Raw genomic sequence first — 23417 nt, 5'->3', positions numbered from 1 at the left:
GCCATGCCTTCCCTCATATCACCTCCCTACCACGGAGCTGTCCACTGCTGTCAAAGAGCAAAACAAACTGCCCACAGGGGATGGGAAGGCTCTGCTGACTGCTTTAAAATATAGACTCACCTAGTTCAAACGAGCAGGCAAGCAGAAAGGAAAGCTGGCCAAGCTGTGTTACAGTCAGCTGAGAATTGGATTTCTGAGCCTTTTCTCCTAGGGAACTGCCATTGTCCTATTGCAAAAGGCACAATTTTTCAGTCACGGCATATGCTGAAGTAAAGGAGAACAAAAGAATACAAAGGTTAAAAAAATCCACTAACTTTTGGAGATCTGCAGCAGAGAGAAGATGCCCGGCATGCTGAGACAGCTCAAGTCCCATACCAGCTGACCCTGGTGCACAGGCACCTTCTAGCCAAAATACTGACACAAGAAGAGGTCTACGTGCCCTTCCCCAGCATCTCCATGCCAAAAGCTGCACTGTGCTGTGACGCGGCCTGGAGCACTGCTCACCAGCCCCACACTAACATCACCTATCACACCAAGCAACCCAGAGGACTTCGTACAGCCACTCCAAGTTAGCGAGAAGCATTCAACTCCCGAGAGAGCTGGCCTAGCATTTCTAGGGGTGGGACCTGACGCTGGCGTGGGGGTGTGGTACAATTCTAGCTGTTCTGGCACTAATACTGGCTCGAAAGTGATCCGTGTTGATTACTGGATTGCTAGCTTTCACAGAATGCATTGTGCATGGGGTTGGTGGATGTCTGACCTAACGGGACTTCATGCATAGAGGTGGCTGGGCAGCCAGACATCCTTCTTTACGCACTAGCTTCGGTCCGTATGGCGTTTTCCTGTTGCATTGAGAATGACAACACAAAGTCAATGACAGGGGGCTGCCAGTGGGAAGCAGTTCCTGCAGACACAGAAAAGGGGGAGTGTAATACTGATCAGAAAATCCAGCTGTGGTTTCTGCATACAGGAGACGCTGGTGTCAGCCCACCTGGCGATGGGCTGGGCGGCCTGCAAGATCTCCTGCAGCACTGACAGTGCACAAACCATCACCGGCCCTTCTCTGCGAATTCAGTTTTGGGTTGGGTCTCAAAGGCAGCATCACAACCCTGCATGCACACAGAGAAGGAGCCAGCACAGCTCACAATCAGGCAGTGATGTTGGATTGAGTCTTTGCAGCCTCTGATTGCAGCACTGTGGTTTTGTGTACTGCCTCTTACTCCACCAGGTACTGACACAAATTGGAGCCAGCTGTTCAGACAGCCTTCCTTCATGGGTACAGCATCTGGGGCAGGAAGGGAAGGAGGCATCCAGCAGCAGCCCCTTCCCCTAGCTGCCCTGCCAAACAGACTTGGTGGACGATAACATGCTGGTACGATCTTACTGAGTTTAGGCATCCCCAATTTGGTCAACCAGTTTAACACTGTCCGTCAGTCAGAGCACACCCATCTCAGAGAACAGCCTGTGGAAGAGTGTAGGCAGAAGAGCAGCAGTAGCAGGATGAAGACACGAGTGAGATGTCTGGCTTCCAGCTCTTAAATGTTCATGGACCACTTAAAGCACTGTAGGGTGAGAGCCTGAGAAGATGCCACTTGGTTACAACAGGAACCTCAGGAGGCATCTGCCTCCAACGATGGCTCTGCTCCTCCCCACGGGGTGGATGACAGCCCACCACCCTATAGTTCCCTGGAGCCAGAGCAGGGATAAGCTTAGGTTGGGAAGGAGCAGATAACCATTCCTGCTAAACTCTGCGAACAGAAGCCACTGGAGAAGCCCTCTTTAAGAGCAAGGGGGAGTGCAGGGATGTTTGCAGCGTGTTTACTGGAAGTGCTTTAGGCAAGTGATGCTGGTCTGTGCTGAGAGGTTACTTGGCCTTGGCTTCCCCCAGCGGGATCTGGAGGAGCATGGGAGACTGCTCCATGATGCGCACCAGCAGCTGGTCAATGTAATTCTCCAGTTCCCGGATGTGCTCCTCCTTCTTACTCAGTTCCTTCTCTCTCTGCAGCAGGAGCTGGATGAGTTCATCGTGGGTCAAGTGATAATACTTGGCTGATTGGTCCAACGCAGTGGGATCCTGCAGCAGAAACCGAGGGGAACATTCAGCAAGCTGAACGAAAAGCACCGTTCCCTTTACTCCCTTTAACATTTGCAAGGTGCAGCAACATACCAAATGCCAAAGTATTCAGTGTTTATTACATCTGTTGCCTCCAAATCCCACCTGGTAGGCCTGGGACACCCTGCGTTACACAGCAGCTTTCCCACATGCCACTCAGTTGCACAAATAACATGGGAGAGGGAACAACTGCCCAGACATCCAGCCGCTGCAGCCTGGATGTGCTCCATGGAGCTAGAGGTGACCACAGAGCCCTCCCACAACGTGGATTACTCAACAGGGTTTCCCCAGAGGCCATTTCATCAAACCCAACAGCTGAAAGCTGAAGGCACAGGGACAACAGAACCTACTGGCCTGCCATAATGAGACCTGCCATTAGCTGTTCCCTCCCTAGTCCTTCAGCAGCAAGCCTAGAATGATGGGGGGGAGAAGGGAATTAAGAGCTGAAAGATCCCTCAAGAGCTCTGTATGGGAACTGTTGAATCACGACCTGAACCACTGATTGATCACCTGAGACAAGCACTGAGTCAGCCACAGGAGCACAGGTGAAGGCAATGCACCTGTGTGACCAGAAGGGGTGGAGTGTGGCTCCAACTCTCCCAGACCCCATTTAAGGGCTGACCACCACTAGGGAAGGATCTCTTGTTGGGGATCCCTTCCCTGTGGAGTTTTGGGCAAGCCTTGACCATCTGCAACAGGTGAGCCTTTATTTACTGGTTGTCTTGTCAAGCCAAACAAAATATACTATCCACCTCATTATTTTCTGTGGATACTATTCTTTCAGGTTATTCACCCTACAAGCTCCCACAGGATGAAAGCCCTGAGGGAAATCTGGTCACCCTATGGCAAGACCCAATCCTATATCCTCAACACAATTTTTCTCCACCTCCAACCTCACGAGCAGGTGGGAAGCCAGCTCTCACCCCAGCACCTAGCTCCCTCCTACCTTTACCTTCTTGGGGTCTGTTTTCTCCAGGTGTGATGGGGCCACAGGCTGAACGCTGCCTGTCGTGACTGTCTTCAGCTTCTCCAGGCCGTTGTTCAGCGCTGTGGTCAGGCTGGACTTGTGCTGCTGCTTCTTCTCACCAGAGCCCTCCTGCACTGCAGCACTGATGGGTTTCACTGGGTGAGGACTGAGGAGGACAAGGTTGGATAAATTAATGCCCTGCCAAGTAACTCGTGTGCTACGGTTTGCGTTTCAGCATGATGGAAAGAGAAGTGACTTGATGCTACCTTCCTGCAAGACCTGCATGCTGTACTTGGATAGAAAGACCTTAAAAATACACCCAGGACCTCCACGAAGCCTCAGAACTCATCAGGTGCAGTGGGTGCCCTGCAAATGGGCCTCTCACGCAAAACCACTGCAGGGAAAAGGGATGTCATGCTCACAGGAGCACAGCTTTCAAGTAAAAAAGGCAAACACAGCCTCTGTTCACACACAGGGACCTCAGGAGTCAGCAGAGTGAAGAACACTCGCAGTTAATGCATGAGCTGATGGACCTCTCTCAAGCCCAGCTTGTGCTGTAACCATGAGACCACACTGGATTTCTGTTTCTACAGCAGAGCAGGTGGGGCTGGACAGAGGCAGCAGCAGCTGGATGGCCCAAGTCCCCAAGGCTGGATGGCTCCAAGTGACCACAGATCTACGATGAACATTCTTTGAGATGAAACGTGTCCAGGTGAAGGAGGCACAGCCCTGGCACTTCTCTCTCCACCCATCTCCTGAGCAAGCTGTGCTGCTCCCAAGGTCACTGTGGAGTGCAGTAAAGATCTGTGAGGAGTTTCCTTACAGCAGCTTAAGGAATTCAGTCCTTTTATCTCCCTATTAAAATGCTTCTCACAGACAGCAAGGCAATGAAGGGCAAATGCAGGGCGCACACAGCACCTGGGGGCCAGCCCTGTTTGCAGAAAGGGATTACAGAGGGGAAAAGGGGATGAATGAACTGGGAGCAGCAGCAGCTCCTCTCCCAGATCTATTTCTGGATGTGGAAGCCACTCTCTGAACACCAGGAGCTCCCCAAGAACTACCTTTAGGTTGCAAAGGCTGGCACACAGTTGTCAAAGGCAGTTCTGCTGCCCTCTCACTGTGTGGCAGTGATACGACCTCAATGCCAGTGATGCTCCCAACCCTGTCACGTCAGCCCATCGCAGTTCATCACACACCAACTCCTCCTTTACGTGACAGAGGAGGACACTTCTGTCCCAGCTAAGCCTTTAAGCCTTCTCTAGGTCTGAAGCCTTCTCTCTTCTCTTTTTCTTTCCACTTCTTTCGTGCCACATCTTTTTCTACATGCCACTGTAGGAAATGTGTCTAGGAAAGTGCCACCACGGGATCATGGCCCTTCCACCTTGCTTCTCTGCCCCTGTGACAACTAGTGGCATCTCCCAAGAGGTTCAGGTTGGATAAAAGGAAACTTTTTTTTTCTCTTGGAAAAAGTGGTCACTTGTGGACGTGGTCAGTGGGCACGATGGGGATGGGTTGGGCTTGGGGATCTTAAAGGTCTTTTCCAACCTTAATGATGATACAATTTTACGTATCCCTCTCCTGATGGTCTTTGCTCCCAGTGTTGTTTTGCTCATCGAACCCACTCTCCATCTCCGTGCAGAAGAAGCAGAGCTCAGCTGAGCTCAGCTGAGCTTTGTCACAGAGATGAGGCTGACCTGACTGCTGCTACCAGAACCAGGTCCTTGATACTCTGGGCAGATGGAGCCCACGGTCACCTCCTCATCCCAAGAGCAAACCAGATGAATCAGAGGACACACACAGAGCCAACACACTCTGTGCCCTAAGCACTGCATCCTTCTCTGCTTCTCTGCATTCCTACAGCACAAGATGGACAGGGGAGGAGGGAAAACATCCTTTCTTTCCACTGACACATGGCCACAGTGTGTCCTCCCCATCACCCTGGAGGCTGAGTCCCGGGGCACCTCGGCAGAAGGGAATGGAGAACAGCACTGTGCCTCTGCCCTGCTGGAACGACTGCTTTTTAGTTTTGGCTACGGAGAGAAGAAAGTTTTTAGTACCTGGTGGCTGCTGGGGGGAAAAAAATACATAAAGAAAGAAACCAAAGCTGAATTAATGAAAAGGGAAAGGGAATAGCTGAGCACATGCCACGGGGGGACTCACGAGAGCATTAACAGCTAGAAGTTCTCCTGGCAGCCACGGGAGAGACACCTATTTCGCAAGCACAGGGAAGATGATGCAGCCAAAATTAGCACTGAATGCAATTTCGTTGTGGTTGCATTTTCCCTGCGGCAGATCTTGGACGTGTCAAACCTTTTGCCCTCGTTTAGAGCAAAGAAGGGGACACCGGTGGCTGTTCCCCACCATGATCCAAGACAGCCACGGCTTCCAGCTGCCCAGGCAGGACTCTCAGGGAGCACAGTTACCATTCAGCATGGGAAGGTGAGGAGAGGGCCTTCAGCACAGTGCAGAGCACCTCCTCAGAGCCAGCACAGCCAGAGCTGAGCTCCCTGATCAGAGCAGAAGGGAGACACAGGCTTAAACCTCTACCAAACACACACCCTTCACACCTTCCCCGGAGCGCTCACCTGGTCGTCTGCTGGAAAAAGGGCTTCTCAGCTGGCTGTGTCTCCCTGGGCAAAACCACGAGTGCTGAAGCTTGTGTGTCACCGGACTGCGGCAAAGGGCAGGGCTGGGCTGCGGCGCGGCTGGTCGCGGCAGGGGAGGGGAAATCAAACTGCTCAGGGTTAGTCACAGCCACAGGGAAAGGGGTGGAGAAGGCCAAGGGCTGGCTGTCATGCAGGGAAGGATTGCCTAGCGGGTCCCCGTGGGGGTTAGTGGGCTGGAAGCCTTGCTGAAGGGCTTCCCCGTGGAGCTGGGGGGAGCTGAAGCCCTGAGAGAACCTTTTGGGCAGCACAGCCTGGACAGGAAGGGTGTCTGCTGGCTTTTCCACAAAGGGATTTGTGGGGGCAATAGGGCTGACTGCCAGAGCAAAGGGATTGCCCGGGCTCGCAGCATCCTGCTCGCTCCTCTCCTCCGTTCTATCTGCCTTCCAGAATTCGGCCTTCTTGAAGTCTATCCCCGCAGGCAGCCGGCCCTGCTCTGCCTGAAGGAGACAGCCCACTGCTGGCCCCTCACCACGGCCCCACGCCTGCTCCAGGGCTAACCTGTGCGGGCGGCCCAACACCTCCTCCTGCTCCTCCAACGCCGTCCAGAAGGTCTCAGGAAGGCCTGAGTCCGGCCTGAGGGACGGGTCTGGTGCCTCAGGGCACGGCTCCTGCTCTGGGGCTATCGATGGCTCTGTGCTGAGGCCGAGCTGTGACACGGGAGACAAAGCCGGCTGGCTCCAGCTCCCTGCAGCACCTGATGGGGTGAGCTCATCCACGGAGAACCTGGAAGGGCAGGTCTCAAAGCGCTCGGCCGCATCTGTCCCATTCATCTCCGGTGCCTCTTCCCCCAAAGAGGAATCCCCTCCGGGCTCCACGTCGGCAGCATCCTCATGCACAGCTGTGCGAGGCGCTGGCACAGGCGTGTCACCACTCGGATCTGGCTCCAGACCCTCCTCCCCACCTCGCTGCCTCGCCGTGTTGTCCTCATCATCCCCTCCGCCACACGTGGATGCGAACCACCGCGGAGGTTTGGGAGGTGGCACGGCCTCTTCCTTCCCCCGCACACCCGTCCACGGAGCCAGGGCAGCATCAGAGCCCGTCTTCACGCGGCCCTCCCCGGCCTCCAGCCGCATGCTGGCCTGCAGCCGGTACACCGAGCTCCTGATGTCGAACATCTCCCCACCATCATCCTGCAGCTCCTTCCCCACGTCAGAGGCCGCTGGGAAGCGCCCTGCCGCCGTGTCCTGCAGCACCCGCGGGGGCACGGCGGCCACGTTGCTGCCTGGAAGTGTTTCGATGGCATTTTCGGGGCCGAAGGCGCCTCGGGGCAGGACGTGAGGAGCGCTTTTCGTTTCAAAGGGACCCTCGCTGCGGAAGGACCGCTGCCCAAACGCGCTCCCCCGCCCGATGCTCTGGGTGCTCTCGGAGGGATCGGGCTCTGTTTCGGTGGCGATGGTCATCCAGCCGTTCTCCCCTATGCTAGAAGTTTCCTCCTCGTTACTGCCCTGTTCCTCCCCGCCACAGTTATCAGAGCTCAGCAGGGTGGAAGCCTCTTTTCCCCCTGGATTTCCCGATGACAACGCGGCGGCCCAAACCATGGGTGTGCTGCTCTTCCTCCTCCTCGCCGCCGACCCTGCGGACACGGGGCTCAGCACATCCTCTATCACAGTCGCTTCCTGGGTTGTGCTCACCAGGTTTGCCCCCACATCCAAAGCGGAGAAATTTGTCCAAGATAGCAGCGCTGGGGGCATTTCAGTGCTGATTGGGGGCTCGGCCTTTTCGAAGCCCTTCGTCCCCTCCTCAGGAGCCGGCTCGGCCGACCGCTCCGTGGGGCTGGCGGCATCGGGGTCATCGATGAAAGCCATCCCCTCCGCAGCCACCGAAGCAAAGAAGTCCTCTTTCTTTGGGTCTGGTTTGAGCCTGCTGGTGGCAAAGGCATCGAAGGTCTCATCCCACTCCGACTGGGGAGGAGGAGAGGCGGTGGGTTCCTCATCTGGAGGAGGAGGGTCTCCGTGGGATGGAGGAGTGGTTTCGGGCACGGGGACACCAACGTTTTTGGCTGGAGATTCTCTCTCCGGATCTTTAAGTCTTAGGGAGGCAGGGGGACTGCAATCCTCAGAGGAACACAAGCTCCCAGCGACCTCTGTTGAAGCATGCGGCCCAGACGGGAAACTAGAGAAAAAGTGAGTAGGTGAAGGAGAATTTAGTACCTGGTCAGCGAGGAGGTCCTCAAAGAAGGGATTGCTCTGCAGGGAGTTGAGGAATGGGTTGGTAGGGGACAAGCATCCGGGCTGACTGTCTCCAGTAGCGGGAGAGAGGTTAGGGCTCAGCATGCGAGCGAGATGGGCTACAGCAGCAGCGGGGAACCGGGCAGGGGAGCGGGGAGGAAAATGAGAAGGAGCATCTGAGCTGGTTTCTACCTGAGGAGACACTTCCAGGCTGTGGAGGGAAGACAAAACAGTCCTCCTGGTTAATGCTGTGACAGTGCTGTAAGCATACACCACACACACACACCACAAACGCTTCGGTTCAGAGCAATGCAATACATACTCATTGTTCTTGTTAGGCAGAGCAATGATTATGGAGTCAATGCACAGAAAGGGCATGCACTGCAAAAAGGAAAGGGCAGCCCTTCTCCGACCATCCTCCACATTTCCCCTTTCTGCCTTAGCAAGCCCTAAGCCTCAAGAGTCAGAGAGATTTCTCCACCTCCTCCAGCCCAAAGACTCGGTTCAGTTCTACGACTGTCCCTGCACAGGAGGAGCAGCAGGGGGAAGATCACCCAAGAGCAAGCCTTCCCCAGCCCACCCGAGCGTCACAGCACTGTGCTGGGCTCCATGGCAGCACAGCAGCAGCCACCCAACCCCTTTGTGTGACACAGGAAGGGAAGGATTCGGCACACCTCCAGTCTGGACATCTGTCCCCTGCTGCAGATGTCTTCTCACCTCGCCCCAAGTTGGGCTGCCCTTCCTTCGTTGCCTTTCCAAGAGGAACTGCATTTACCTGTCCTTCCTTTGGGACCTCCTCTGCCAATGAACGATGCCAGGCCAGGGCTGGCCATCTCACCACAGAATATCCCAGGTTGGAAGGGATCCACGAGGACCACCGAGCCCAAACCCTGGCTCCACACAGCACCACCCAAACCCTATAGCTGAGAGCAGTGCCCCAATGCTCCCTGAGCTCCAGCCGTGCCCACCGCCCTCTGGGGCAGACCCTTCCCTAACACCCAGCTCCAGCAGCAGTGTCCCCCTCCCCGTGATTCCCCCCCATGACTTACCCCTGTCAGCACGGGGACAGCCAGACAGCTTTGCATCATGCTTCACTTCGTGGTGGGGCTTCAGAGAGACCCCACTTTGATTTGGAGAAAGGCAGACACCGATAGGTTGCTATCTCAGGACTATTTTTGCTCGTTATTACGGACGGTTTTGTCATAAATATATATATATATATATTTTAAGTATTTTAAAGCTCAAAAATGCCACCTTGAGGCAAACATTAACCATCATCATCACCCACCTACAGCTGCATCGGTTTTGTGCTCAGAGAGCACTCGAAGGGCGTTCACCAACTCATGGTGAACTCACCTCATGGCCAAGCTCCCTGCCATCCCCCCTCCATCCTTCCTCCCACACTCACAGTGATTCTGGGAGCTGCTGCCCCAGCCTAAGAGTTTAAGCTATGGAGACCCTCAGCCACAAACGGGAGACCCCGGGGTGATGCTGGGCAGCACGCAGCTCCTCACGTAGCCCTGTTTGCTCCTTGCTCACGTTAATGGTTTAATCCAGACTAAGAACCCATCATTCTGCTTCAGCAGCGTTCAGAAAGAGCAACCCAAGGCAGATCCAGGCAGCTCTGCTGGCTCCTAGCATTAAGTGGCTACAGAGCATTAATCAGTTTCAGGCTCCTAATGAGTGCTCACTGCTAACGACCTTGACAGCTGCCAGCAGTCTGGCTGGAGAAACTCCCACCCTAGCCCACCAGACCCTCCCCCTGAAATCCCACTGCTTCACCCCACGGGCTGAGGATGTTGTGCTCCTCTAGAGGGAAACCTCCGCTCGGATGGAAGATCTCTGCTGCAACGAAATGCTGACTCACCCTCCTCCTCCTCCCAGAGCTCCGCACGCGGCTCTGCCAGCCAAAATAAATAGCAGGTACCTTCCTGCCCTCATTTATTTTGCTGGCAGCACTTCACAGGAGCATTTCAGCCTCTGGGCAACAACAATAGAAAGAAAATATCACCGAGCCGCTGCCTGATGGAAAGTCGGCTGGAATCCGTAACACACCGAGGTTAAGAGCTGGGGATCGGGTGGAGAATTCCTCCCTGGGCCCAAAGAGAGGTGGGTGGATGGGCATCAGGCCATGATTTCCATGGATAACTTGGGAATTCTATGTCTGGGAGAGGGGGAGCAGAGTGCTGGGGCCCCAGAGCGCGGAGAACGTCCTCCAGCACGGCAGGATTTGTGCAGAAAGGGGCTGGGAAGAGATCAGAGTGCAACCCAGGATTTGTTTGTCTGAGGTGGGAGCCTGGAAGGACCTGGAGGTGAAGCACAGATGGGAGCAGGCACAGGTGCTGTAAGAGCCATCTTTGCAAGGGCAATACTGCTGCTGCCTGAGATGGATTTTAGTTTTCAGCCTCACTGATGGCCACGGAAGGAATAGCAGCAACCACAGCGGGCAACGATTCTACATTTTCCTGCCCTGAAAGCAGCAACAGAAGGAAAAGGTTTAACCTAGGAAGAGCTTCAACCTGCAAGCAGCCTCTTGTTGCCTCCTGCCAAGCTGGAGATGCAGCCCTGTTTTATCATCCCAATTCCTACTGCAGGAAGCAGGACCTGCAGAGCCCTGATAACATTGCAGGAAAGCCTGAAAACACCACAAGTGATTGTTTTCACCCCAGGCCTTGCCTCAAATAAGCCTGCTGAGCTTCTTCCTTGCATACAACCCTTGACCACGCCACCTGAAGTTCAACAAACCCCGAAGAGCTTTTAACTCAGGTCTCCAGGAGCAGACAGCATCCTCCTCTGCCACAGATTCGGAGTTGCTCTGTTCTACAAAGCAAAGGTTAATCCATCCTCAGCCCCAGCAGTTATGCAGGTAAATGAGTAGCAGCACTGCTTTTCCTCCAGATGATAAGCAGATAAGTGCTGCCTGCTTTTCAGCGGCACGCTTGGGAGGGAAGGGGCATTTGATTATTGAAATGCAGATTTCAGCCATCAAGATGGAATCAGCCTCTCAACAGCTTAGAGCTGAGCCGGTCTGTGAGGTGGAAGGAGGAGGAGGAGGTCAAAGGAGTGGGAGTTCTTCACGATTACCATGAGGAACGACATTGTAATCGCCGCTTTGAGAAAGATCAGCATCCACAGATCATCAAATCAGGGAATTCCATAGGATTGAACGATCAAGATCCAGAAAGAGGAACTGAAGGGCACCCACCTCCCAGCTCGGACCCACAGTGCTGGGGCTTAACACTCCCCCCATTACAGACCTCTCTTCAGTCTCCCTCACTACACTTTAAGCTCATTACACTCCACCTTAAAACTGCCAGGTGCAATTCGAGCCCATTCAGATGCTTACAAAGACCCCAGAAGGATCCCCTGGGAATCTCTTCCTTCCAGACTGCACCATTTCCAAGGAAATCCTATTCTGAGGACCAAAACCCACAGCTGCTGTGTGGCTCTTCCACGCTTCTCCTTACGAGACAGGAGAACTGTATGGAGGAGAGAAGACTGCAAAGAGGCATCCAAAAAAGCAGAGCCTGGGCTATGGCAAACCAAGCCAAAGCAAACCTTAGGGCCTCTGACGACCCCAAAATCATCAGAGTGGGTGAAGGTGGTGATGCCTCACACCTGAGCACGTTACAAGCAGCAGAGCTCACACACAGACCCCGACAGGTGGAAGAAGGACAGAAGTCCTCTTTGTTAGAGGAGGCTTAAACTGAATGAAAATCCTTCTTAAGGATTAATTAGGTTAAAGTCAGCCCAGATTAGGGAATCCCTACACTAAAACAACTTTCTGGACTCGGGCTGACTGCTGGCTCCTTCAGCCTTGTGTTCTCCCTCTCCCTGAGCGATGTGCTCCTGGTGAGTGCCCAGATCCCAGCACAGCCCACAAAACATTGGGGTGGGAGAGGAGAGAGGAGAGAGCAGGGCTGGGATTAGGAATCACAGCATCACAATTGTTGATATCTCTGAACGCCCTAAGCCGGACAGCGATGCACAGGGGGTGATTTATGTCACTGCATCCCATACCCTGCACACAGAAAGCTGGGGAGGCTTTTTCAGCTCACTGAAGGAGATCTGCACCTCTGCACAGGGACATGCCTCCCCTCCACCAGCCACAGCCCCGGGGGATGAGCAGAGCGGGTTTGGAAGGATCCAGGAGGAGGCACCCTCTGTTTGACAAGTGGTCGAGGAGGCTTTTCCCCCGCTCTCATCTGTGCATCTGGATAAGAGCTGGGTGCCTGCAGCCCCGTTTCACTGACCTGGGTTTCTGGGGGGAGTCCTTGGGCTCCCTGGAACCGAACCAAGCGCCGGCCTTGCTCCTGTCGTCTCCCGCTGCCGCAGGGCCGTGCGAGGCTCCGCTTTTCTCCCCCTGGCCCCTGCTCCCAGCATCGCTCTTGTGGAAGAGCCCTCCCTTGGTTTTCTTCTCTTCCTTCCTCATTTCCTCGGCTTGCTTCTCCTTTGTTACCTCTGCATTGAGGACCACGGGCGTCGCCACCTGGGTCGGCTTGTTCTCCAGGCGGCTGTTTTCTTCCATCCTGGCTCTGCCCAGGTGGTTGCTGAGCGTCACGGCTTTGGTGGACACCTTGAGCTCTTCCTGCAGGACCAAGCTGGGAGGAGAGGGGATGAACCTCAGCTCGTCCCTTTGCTGCGTCCTCTCCAAGCCACTGCCCCCCCAGGGCACCTCGTGGGGGTCGGCGTGGATCGGGGTGAAGCCAAAACCCTCCTCGGGCCTTTTGGGGACGGGCAGTGGCGCAGAGCCCTGCGGGGTGGGCACGGGGCCCCTCGGGGTGGGCTCATCACTGTACACGTGGCTCCCATTGATGCAGAGGGAGGAGCGGGACACGGGGTCGGTCTTTGGCTTCAGGCTGCGGATTGCTTTTGGCTCCAGGACGGGGCTGACCTGGGAGACCTCATCACTGAATGCTCTCTTGTGGGTCAGCTTCGGAGAAGGTAGAAAGTCCTTCACTGCAGGGAGAAAAGCACAAGGGAACTAATTAAAAAGGTCCTGGTTATCACAGATGGGCCCCGGGGTGGCCTTGCATGGCACAGTAAGGAGGGTCTGTGCCCACTTCTCACTCAAGTTCAGCAGATCCCAGTGCTCAGTACCCAGGGACTCCCACCCCATCCGGGAACTGGCAGCCTCCAGCCAATTAAACCAATTAAACGATGCATTTTGTTTTCAAGGGACGGCAAGAATTAATTCCCGACAAGAGCCTTTTTTGTTCGCAAATCATCGCTCTGCCAACGCCAAGAGCTGGGATTGCTTTAATCACCATTGGCCGGTCACTGCTCCAGCTCCGGCCCCGAAGGAGCACAGTGAGCTGCTCTTTGCCACCTGCTTTTGTGGGGCAGAGGAGAAACGGCCCCACGTTACCCCTACACCCCACGCTGGCAGTCAGACCCATGGGAGTGCAGCCAAGCGGGGCTGTCCACACACAGCTTGCCATTCGAAGCCAAACCTTGGATGTTTCCCCCCCACTTCTTGGCAGGCAGGAAAATCTCACAGGGCTCCCGCAGGACACTGCTTCTTGGGTAAGCAATTAGCTCAGGGATTTGCAAGAAAGCCCCCACACAACCCCTCCACAAAGCAAAGATGGGTTAAAAAACAGTTGGCGCTGACACGATCCTCTTACCGGAGCGCTCCGTGGACAGGCTGCTGTGTCTGCTGGGGGATCTGGTCACCTCACTGGCAGCCATGCCCAGGCTGGCAGAGGAGATGGTGCTGTCGGATCCCAGCGACGTGTTGGACTGCGTTAGGGACGACTTACGCAGCTTGTTCTTCAGGAAGAAGCCCTTCACTTTGGACTTCTTGCCGCCGAGGTCGTAGTCGTCCTCCATGTCGAGGGCGCCCATGCTGCTGGGGATGATGGCAGAGGCCGACTCCAGGTCGTACTTCTTCTTGCCCCTCATCTTGTCCTTCAGCTTGCCGAAGGGAGACCGTGGCTTGTCCTTCACGGACAGGTCGAACATGCTGGCCGTGAGGTTGTTGCGTGTGAACTGGATGCAAACCTGGATCTCGCCACGCTCCTTCTCCTTCTTGCCGGGCTTGGAGTGCAGCTTGTGCCACCTGAAGTCAGAGGGAAGACGAGGAGAGGGCCCTCCATCAGTGCTCCGTGATGGTTTTTGCAATATTTAAGAGCCAGTGACTCAGAACCCATCCTCCCATGCTGCAGTCTGCACTGTCACGGCGAAGGAGCTCAGTGGTCGGATATTAGGAAATATTTTATTTCAGGTCGGATATTGGGAACAATTTCTTCTCAGAAAGAGCTCTCAGGCATTGGAGCAGGCTGCCCAGGGAAGGGATGGGGTCACCGTCCCTGGAGGTGTGGATAAGTGGCACTCAGGGACACGTTGGGCATGGCAGGGACGGACTCATTGGATTTGATGATCCAACCCTATTCCAGTGACGGCGGAGGACCACAGAATCACACAATGGTTGGGTTGGAAGGGGCCCCAAAGCCCCCCATCCCCACCCCTGCTGTGGGCTGCGTGCCCCCACCGGATCAGACCCCACCACAGCCCTGGGCACCTCCAGAGATGGGGCACCCACGTCTCAAGGACCCCCCCACGCACCAGCAGGGCACAGAGCCGCGCTGCGGGCTGGCAGGGGGCTCCTGCCTCCTGCTAGCTGAAACAAATGGTGCAGATGAAAGCAAGAGACACCCGGAGGCACCGACTTCTGCATTGCAGTTCCCTAATTCCCCCCAGCACCAGGTTCAGGAGGGGCAGCTGGACCCGAAACAACCGCCTCACACCGCAGACCCAGCGCCCTTCCCCACCCATCTCCCAGGGCAGGATGAGCTCCCCGGGGCCCCAAACATCAGCCCTGTCTCTTATCAGCAGGCTACAGAACCACGCCAAGACCCGCGTGGTCCCAGCCAGGATTTCCTCCCAAAACTTCAGAGCAAGAGGAGGGTGAGACAGCTCCAACGGCCCCAGCGTGGGGACGTGCAGCAGCAACACGAGGAGGAAGGCACTTTTAGAGGTGCACTAATCCTTTCCTACCCGTTTCCCAACAACTACAAATGCCCGCCGTGTTTCAGCTTGGTAAAAGAGTTTGCTTAGAAGAGCAGAGTCACCAGAAAGGAACAAAAAACAAGGGGAGGAAAATGTGAAGCGCTGGAGACGGGTGTGACCCTGCTGAAATCATCAGGGCGAGGAGGAAATCCAAACCACGTCCTCAATTCCCCATTTGGGAGCCAACGAGGAGCAGGAGGAGTGCCCGGGACTTTGCTGGGCATGGGTTTTAATCCCCAACGAGCCCCAGTGCACCCTACAACACCCCGGGAGGAGGTGATGGCCCCAAGCTGCAGCAGGGGAGGGCTGGGTTGGGTATGAGGAAACATTTCTTCTCCAAAAGAGCAGTCGGGCACTGGCACAGCTGCACAGGGAGTGCTGGGGTCACCATCCCTGGGGTCAGCAGGCACAGGTAGGGCGGGTTGGGGATCTTAGAGGCCTATCTCCAACCTTAACGACCCTACGTGTAATTAAAACGGGTACCCTGCAGGGTAATGGGGATGCCCAGCAGGGGAAGGAGGCAGCAGCCAGCCCAGCCCAGGGAGGAAACCACAAACAGAGAACTCCACGCAGATGCCCCACAAAGGGGAAGCAGTCCGGGCCACGCTGAGCAAACAAGCAAACCCCAAACACCCATCAGCACCGCCTGTGGGCCCCCACCTCCCATCCAGGGCCACTCAAGCCCCTTCCCCACGCAGAGGCACCGCTCCCCTCCCACCCACCGCTGCCCAGAGACAAGGAGAGCTGCCAGAAGGCAGCAGGAGCCCCGTGCTATTTTCTGCTGCTGCTGAGATCGCCGGGAGCTCGAGGCCCCCACGGGGCACGCGCTTCCCCATCTGCCACCAGCATCCCTGAGCACAGAGTGCTGAGCAAAGGGAAAAAAACGCCCTGGTGTGGAAACGGGAGCAGAGGACACTGCAGGATGAGTGGAGCTGACCCTTCATGGCAAGGCAAAGCTGATGGTGGACAGGGGATCCCATAGTGCCCCACATCTCCTGTCCCTTCTGTGTCCCCATCCCGCTCCGGCCACTCCGTCTGCACCAAACCACACACATCCCATCACCATCACCATCCCCTTCGGTAACATTAGGGTTTCTCTCCCAAACTGGTCCCAGTGCTTCACTAGCAGAGATCTTCCTGGGGGTGCCACAACCACTTGGCAAAGCTCACCTTTAGAGCTGCACCCCAGGGTTCACCTGGAACGAAGCAGGAGCACAAGGGACAGCCAAAGCTTCCCCACCTCTCATTTACTGCTGACTCACCCCACAACAAGGTCAGCCCTGCTCCTGCCAGGAGGCCCTTCATCAGGGACAGCTCAACACCAGGGCCGGGGACGGGCGGGGGACCCAAGGGAAACCCCCAAATGTCTGCAGAAAAAGACCCCATTGAGGCTCCCCAGGAACCTCGTGGGCGCAGAGGAAACTCCATATCGAGAGGAGAAGCAAAGGGAGGAAAGCAGCACGACCCCGGGGAGCTGTGGGCTCGCTGTCTGACCTCGTGTCTCCGTGCAGCTTCCCCCTCCAGAGCCGGGAAGCTTTTCTGCTGCGTCGGTTCCTTTGCTGTTGGTTTTGGATGGGAGCTGCTCAAAGCACAGCTGGAAAACGAACATGGGTTGATTCCCCACGGGTGGGGATGGAAAGGGATTCGGGAGGATGAATTCATCCCGAGAAATGGTACTCTGAGTGGTGGCCCTGTGTTGGTGGCATGGAGGGGACAAAGCCTGGAGCAGGGCAGGGCTGGAGAAGAGCTCCCAGCAGCACTGGCATGAGGACAACCTCGGGCAGCTTCACTGCAACTCAACTTTGAAGAGGTGAGAGGCTTTCCCCTCTCCCCCTAAGGTTGGAGAAGACCTCTAAGATGACCGAGCCCAAGCCCACGCAGCTCTGCATCGACCCGAGGAAGGGGATGGGAAGGGAGATCTGAGGAGCTGTAAAACGGAGCATGAAACATTCACGGACGGAGTGAACAACAGCAGGAGACAGCAGAGCCAAAGTTAACTGCTTCTGCCCCGCAGCTCCCACGGTCTGCAAACCCAAGCAGTAAAATGAGCCAAAAAAAAAGGCACCGTGCCCACGCTCAGCCCATGCCCCGACCTGCTCTGCCAGCCTCAAATGCATAAAGGAGAGGAGAAAATGAGGCCCAGCTTGGTGGGACTGCAAAGCACGGGTGACAGCACGGGGCTGCTGAGCAGGTTTCCTGCTGCACCGGCTGAGCAGGAGGTGGAAATGGGTGCAGAGATGGGCAGGAGGAGCACGGCTTTGCTGTGAATGCTCTTCTAAAGGGAAGGGCCTGCAGGGAGAGCTGTGCACCTCGAGGCACCCCGGGCTAGGGAACAGCATGGAGGAGCAGCCCAGGTTGGAAGAAACTCCAACCCCACGTCCCCACTGTGAAGGCCTGATGGAGGAAGCCAACCCTCACAGCTGCCTGCACGTATCTGGAGGCTGCAACGAGACGTGGGGAGCAACAGGAGGCAGCAGCAAGAGATTTAAAGCTGCTTTTGCTCAGCAGAAACGTGCACGGAAAGGATCTGAGGTCTTTTGGGGCTCCTCTGACCAAGAAACCCCCATGTAATGGTAGGCCACAACCTGTGCCAGCAGGGCACCAGGTGATGGTGGCAAAGAAGGTTTATGGTGTTTTCGGGGCCCTCTGTGGGTTTTCTTTTCCTGCGGCTGCAAAGGGAAAGCCACAGCAGGAGGCAGGGAAGGGGAGGAAGGAACCTGAGACTGCAGCTCTTTGGTCGATGGAGGGCCACCAAGAGCCCAAAGCCACCAAACACCAGACCGTACCCAGGCTGGGGGGTTCCAGTTGCACAGGTATCTTTAAAAAGCAAAGAAAACCATCTGCCAGGCAGCACACGGGACCACGGACAGAGGTGATGGACCCCCCCCGGGGGTCTCCTCCGTCACCCCACGGCCATCCCAAATTCAGGGCAAGGTCCAACCTGCGTTGGCTTGAGGGCTCAACGGGGCTTAAAGCCATGGCTTAAAAATGAAAGCACTGCAAGTCACGGCTGCTGCTGCATTGCCAATGCTTTCCAGCTTGGGATAAGCCCAAGGATACCCAAAAAGGCCACGGGATGCCCCAAATAGGCCACGGGATGCCCCAAAAAGGCCACGGGATGCCCCAAAAAGGCCACGGGATGCCCTCTGGGGTGAAACCAAGAGCTGATTTTTCCCCTCCCAGCCCAACCCCGGGGCTGTTGAGCTGCCGGACGCAGCCGGCCTCGCTCCATGATGAGGGGCCAAGTTGGAAGGCACATTTTCCACTGAGCTGAAAACATGGAGGAAAAGCACCGCCGGTAATGTTTCCACCCCAACAGAAATCAGCAGTGAAATGAGAGCAAGGTCAGCACGCTGACAACCAAGGCCTGCTTTGTTGCTTTGTTGCTTTTGCTATTTTTGTATGATTATTTTTTTCCCTCTTCTCTCCCTGGCTGCGTTCAGGCCAGCAGCAGCTTCACGCCTCAAAGCAAGGGATGCAGATGGGGCCCTAAAAGCAAAGAGGTGCACGAGAGACCCCCTTCCCCACCCTCCTTCAGCACCCACCCCAGCAGCATCGCAGCCCCAAAGCTGCTGCATTCCCTAAGAGCCCATTTTTGGGGATATCTGCCCCAGTCCCGGCTGTGCCAACGCAGAATGAAGCCTGGGGGCTCCTCGCACCCCAAAACCCCACAGCTCCTCACTGTGCACATCCTACAGAGGGGAGCAGCACTGTGACAACGAGGGTCATGGCACCAAGCCACCAGGAGGACAACCCACGAACCCACGGCACAGCTCTATGGGGGACAGAGAGCCCACGGGGACTTTTTGGGGGCACAGAGGGTCCCCACGATGCCCCGCTCTCTGTGACACTCTTATTGGGCCATGCAAGGACCCCACGATGCCCTGTTCCCCGTGATACACTTCTGGGACCACGCGTGGACCCCGGAACACCTCCACCTCTTGCAATCCCCCTCACGGGACACGCGTGGACCTCAAGACGCCCTCAGGAGGGCCCACGTGGGTCCTGTGCCACCCTATCTCCCTCAAAGCCATTCCTGGAGCCCAGATGGACCCAATGACACTCAACCTCTCGCAATCCACTTCCCGGAGGCACCAAGAGACCTCACCGGGACCCAAGGGCACCCCACCCCCTGGGACACCTCCTAAACACCTCCAGCCCATTCTCGGGCTAACCCTAACCCCCCCCCCACGCCCCTCCCCCCACTCACCGCTCCTCCGGGGCCCGGCCCTGCATCCCCGCGGCCCGCAGCGGTACCCGCGCCATGCCCAGGAAGCGGTCCATGCCCACCAGGGCTCTGTGCATGACGGTGAGCAGCAGCGCGGCCTCAGCCCCGGGCTCTGTGCTCGGCAGCTCGAAGGAGCATTCCTCCTTCCACTCCGGGCTGCCGCCGCTCTTCTCGGCCACCGAGGTGCAGTACTTCTCCCGGCCCAGCTGGATGACGGTGTACGCATCGCTGCTGCCCGCTTTGCCCCCTCCTCCGCCGCCCTTACAGCGCAGCCCGCGGGCCCGAACCACCGTCACCTGCACGTGGGTGGGCAGCCAGGCCGGGGGACCCTCGGCGGGCAGCGCCATAGCGGGGGGTGAGGGGGGGGGAAGGGCGGCCGGGCCGGGCCGGGCCTCAATCCGCACCGCTCCGCTGCGCTGCCGCAGCCGCAACGCGACCGCCGCCCCGCGCCAGGACACGCCCACAAGCCACGCCCCCGCCCGTTGTAACCACGCCCCCTCTGGGCCGCGCCCAGTCTAAACCGCCAGAACTAAGCCACGCCCTCTCGGTATAGCCACGCCCCCCTCGCTTCCCCGAAGCCACGCCTGTTTTGGAGAAGACACGCCCTGATTATAGCCACGCCCATATACCCAGTAGCCACGCCCACGCGGTGAAACCACGCCCCTCTGTGCTCGAGGACGGCGCGCTGCCCGCAGTGCCGCCCCGCGCTGCAGAGGTCCACGTGGATTCATTTTGCAGTGGGGGTGGCGGGGAACGCAGCAGCGCTCCCACTGCACCCCAATGGGCACCGAGTGACGCTGCACGGCCTGAAGCACAGTGCCATTTCCCACGCGGCAGCAGCAGCCGCGCCGGCTCCTAATAAGCAATTAAAACCCTCCCCAGCGTCTCTAATAACCCCGCGGCACGGCACGGGCTGCCGCTCCCCGGGCCCTGCAGGAAGGTCACGGCCAACGCCGCTCCCCGGGGCTCTTTGGGCGTTATCTCACTGCGATCGCGGCGCGGCGATGCCGTGGAGATAAGGACGGGGGCACGGGGCAGCGCAGCGCTGCTCTATCGGCCCCATCGGCGTTCTGCTCCGCTGCGGGGACACGGAGGGGACGGGACACAGAGGGGATGCGATGGGGACACCGTGGGGTTATGGTGGGGATACGGTGGGGGTGTGGTGGGGACACTGTGGGGACACGGGGGGAAAATGGGGGGGGTCTTGGTGGGGACAAAGTGGGGCCATGATGGGGATACTATGGGGACACAATGGGGGGTGAAGTGGGGACACGGTAGGGGACACAGAGGGGACACAATAGGGACCCAGCAGGTACGCAGGGCTGCGAACCCCCTGCACCTATTCTGGCTCCGGCGCTATTCAAATCCCCAATCAATATGCATCCAACGGGGAAACCAACGGCGTCGGCACACGGGGAATTTCTTATCGCGGCCGCAATGAATGCAATTATAGCTCCGCGGCCGCCGCTGCCCCGCACTGCACCGCCGCTTATCCCCGCGCAGCATCTGCCTCTCCGCTCCCCGGCTCTGATTGCTTTCCCCTCCTTCTCCTGATTATCTCTCCCTCCCCTCCGTCCCCACCTCTGGCGTCGCCCGTTTCCTTCCACTTTTGCATTTGAGGTGGTTTTAGGCTTTTAATTCCCCCTCAGCGCGTCCGTGGTGGAGTCACTCATCCCATGGGGACGCTGAGGTGCCCGGGGGGGGGGGGGGATGTCCCTCGTCATGGGGTGAAGGAATGGCATTTATGTGGGGGCAAACCGCGTTCAGGAGGAAAAGAAAAAGGCATTTCTCCGGGGCAATCGCAATCCCACCTGCACGGGGTGGAGTTTTGGGGGGCAGCTGTAACGTGCCCCCTACTTTCTGGGCCCTGCAAACGCTTTCCCTTTTGCAAAACCCATCTGCAAAGCGGACGTTGCCCCCCCCCCCCCCCCAGGAAAGGTTGGGTGGGGGAGGTAAAGAGGTTGGAGCAAAGACAAATAAAGAGTTCAAATGTGAAACGATTAAAAAGAAAATACAATAAAATAAATGGAAAGCGGGTGAGATAAGGCGCGGGCGCCCTCGCCGCCTATTTAACATTCATTGGATTGAATAATCAGCCCTCATTATCTCAAATTGGCTGCATATTTGCCCTCAAAATGCTAATTTGGAAGTTGGCTGCGAGCGCCGTCTGCCTATTTTGACTCAAATATTATTTTGCTTTTACTGTGCATTGTTCGTAGCTCCGGGGGCATTTCCAGTTCCGAAGTGAAAAAAGAAAAGAAGGAAAAGAGGAATAAAAAAAAAAAAACAAACCCAAAGCCATCAAAGGTTGGGAGGGTGGGACTGGAATGACATTCCCAAGGCGGAATGGGACCTTTATCGTTCATCTCGGGGTGGAAAATTGGAGGAATAATGTTTTATCGCGGCGATGTTGCGGAGCAGCGCAACCCCCGTCGGCCTTTCTGGAGATGCTGCCGCCTCTGCGTTGTGCTTCGAGCTTATGGGGTTTGTCTGCCACATCCCGACCTCAAATCCATGAGATTGACCCCCACGTTGAAGCCCAAATCCCACCACGGTCCCCAAATCGCAGTCCGGACCCGAAAATCTCCCCTTTTCTTTCTTTTTTTTTCCCCTCGGGAAACCATAGCACGGAGCGAGAGCAGAAATCCCGTCCCCGTTTTATTACCCTTCCTAAAAGTCAATCAATAGATCATAATGCGGGGAATAATGTCCGGAGTTAAAAACCCCATTCACGGCCGAGGATTAGGGTTATTGAAGGGCAATTGCTTCGCAATCGCTTCAATCCGCCGTTAGCGATGCCGCCGTCCGCCCGCTGGCTTACCCACAATGCCCCCAAATGCCACGTTTCTCATGCAGCCCCCGCGCTGCCCCCCAAAGCTGTTTGCACAGCAAACTGCAATTGTAGGGGGGGGGATTAACGGGGCCGGGGTTCGGCCGCCCTTCATCGACGAACGGCGGAGGCAATCCGCTGCCATCAATTCCGCTGGCGGCTCCAGGTTTGGCAATGACACTGCTTTTGACATTCCCAACCACGAGGATGGATGGGGTGGGGGTCGCCCCTTCTCCTTTTGTGCCCCCCCTCCCACTTTCCCGTAAGGAATTGGAGCCCACGTCTCCTGCAGCACGCGTGGCCCCGCTGCCTCCACACCACGAGAAAGGCAAATCTCAGCCATCCCCTAAGGGAGCTACGATGATCCTTGGGGTTCCTTAAAACCCGAGCCATCCCATGGGATGGGACCCCACTAACCGGCCCCAAGCTGCTGCCACTCGTTGGGTGATGTGTCCCTTTGGGGTTGGCTGATGGATTTCGGAGCTGGCTGCCAGCCGGCGTTGGGTTCAATTCAGCCACCACAGGGACAGACAATGTGTGGGACACTCGGCCAACGTCCCCCACGACGTTGGGTTGGGTGGGGTTTTGGGACAGGCCCCAGCCCCATCTGGGGATCACAGCCCCTATTTGCGTCCCTAAAGCAGCCATCTCTGGGGCAGCGATGCAAAATGCCCCCTCCCCTCCTCCTTGACTTGTTGTCCTGCACGGTGAGGACCCGTCCTTGGGTCACCGAGCCAGGCTGTGCGCGGCCAACGGGGGCACCCACGCAATGTCCTGGGAGAAATCTCACGGGGCGTCCCATTCTGGTCCGTTCCGGCCCAGTGTGCCCCCTCCCAGTGATCCCCAGCTCCGGTGTGTCCCCTCCCAGACCGTCCCCCCTCGACGTGTCCCCTCCCGCTGCCGCAGCCCGCGGCTCTGTGTCACTGCGCGGTCGGGCAGTGGCCTCTGGCGGACAGAGGGGGAACGGCCGCGACCCCACGGGACTGGGACGTGTCAGCGAGCAGGACCCCACTAACCGGGATACACACTAACTGGGTTCCCTACTAGCACCCATAACGGGGATGCTCGCTAACTGGGACCCCACTAACCAGCATCCTTCAAATCAGGAGCCCACTGCCAGATGCTTCCTAACTGGGATCCTGATAAACAGGAAGCCACAAGCTGGGATCTCCAGTAACTGGGATCCCCACTTACTGGGATTCCTGCTAACTGGGATCCTACGGACTGGGATTGGTGCCAACCGGGATCTCCCCAACGCTCTAATTGGGATCAACATGAATCCCCACTCAATGGGATCTGGCCAACTGGGACGGTCATCAGCTGGAAAGCCCAGTAAGCAACGTGCCCCTCTAACTGGGATGCCCAGTAAGCGGGGTGACCACTAACCCATCCTGAGCCACGAACCCCACGAGACAGCCCTACAAAGCCGTAAAA

General features: G+C 56.9%; 1 protein-coding gene across 1 annotated transcript; it reads right to left on the bottom strand.

Moving 5' to 3' along the window:
• Positions 1 to 506: 506 nt before the first annotated feature.
• On the bottom strand, positions 507 to 19500 carry RAB11FIP5 (RAB11 family interacting protein 5). Its single transcript, XM_065736203.1, has 6 exons — positions 19136 to 19500; positions 13542 to 13975; positions 12168 to 12873; positions 5666 to 7858; positions 3060 to 3246; positions 507 to 2074 (listed from the first exon to the last, which is right to left on the bottom strand). Exons 1-6 carry the CDS (start codon positions 19498 to 19500, stop codon positions 1865 to 1867), a joined length of 4095 nt encoding a protein of 1364 aa, XP_065592275.1. The 3' UTR covers positions 507 to 1864.
• Positions 19501 to 23417: the final 3917 nt, after the last annotated feature.

This window comes from Cyrtonyx montezumae, unplaced genomic scaffold (genome assembly GCF_038088225.1).
Source record: "Cyrtonyx montezumae isolate F1298 unplaced genomic scaffold, pur_monq_1.0 scaffold_2, whole genome shotgun sequence".
Taxonomy (NCBI): Eukaryota; Metazoa; Chordata; class Aves; order Galliformes; family Odontophoridae; genus Cyrtonyx; species Cyrtonyx montezumae.
Note: the sequence above shows the minus strand (reverse complement) of the source record. Positions and strands in the feature narration are given on the sequence as shown.

Excerpts from the sequence above, each read along its gene's own strand:
- RAB11FIP5 (XM_065736203.1), bottom strand. The coding sequence starts at position 19,500 with ATGGCGCTGCCCGCCGAGGGTCCCCCGGCCTGGCTGCCCACCCACGTG. Across the intron at positions 12,874-13,541 it reads CCTGTCCACGGAGCGCTCCG|TGAAGGACTTTCTACCTTCT; the intron begins GTAAGAGGATCG and ends TTCTCCCTGCAG. Across the intron at positions 3,247-5,665 it reads TTTTTCCAGCAGACGACCAG|TCCTCACCCAGTGAAACCCA; the intron begins GTGAGCGCTCCG and ends TGTCCTCCTCAG.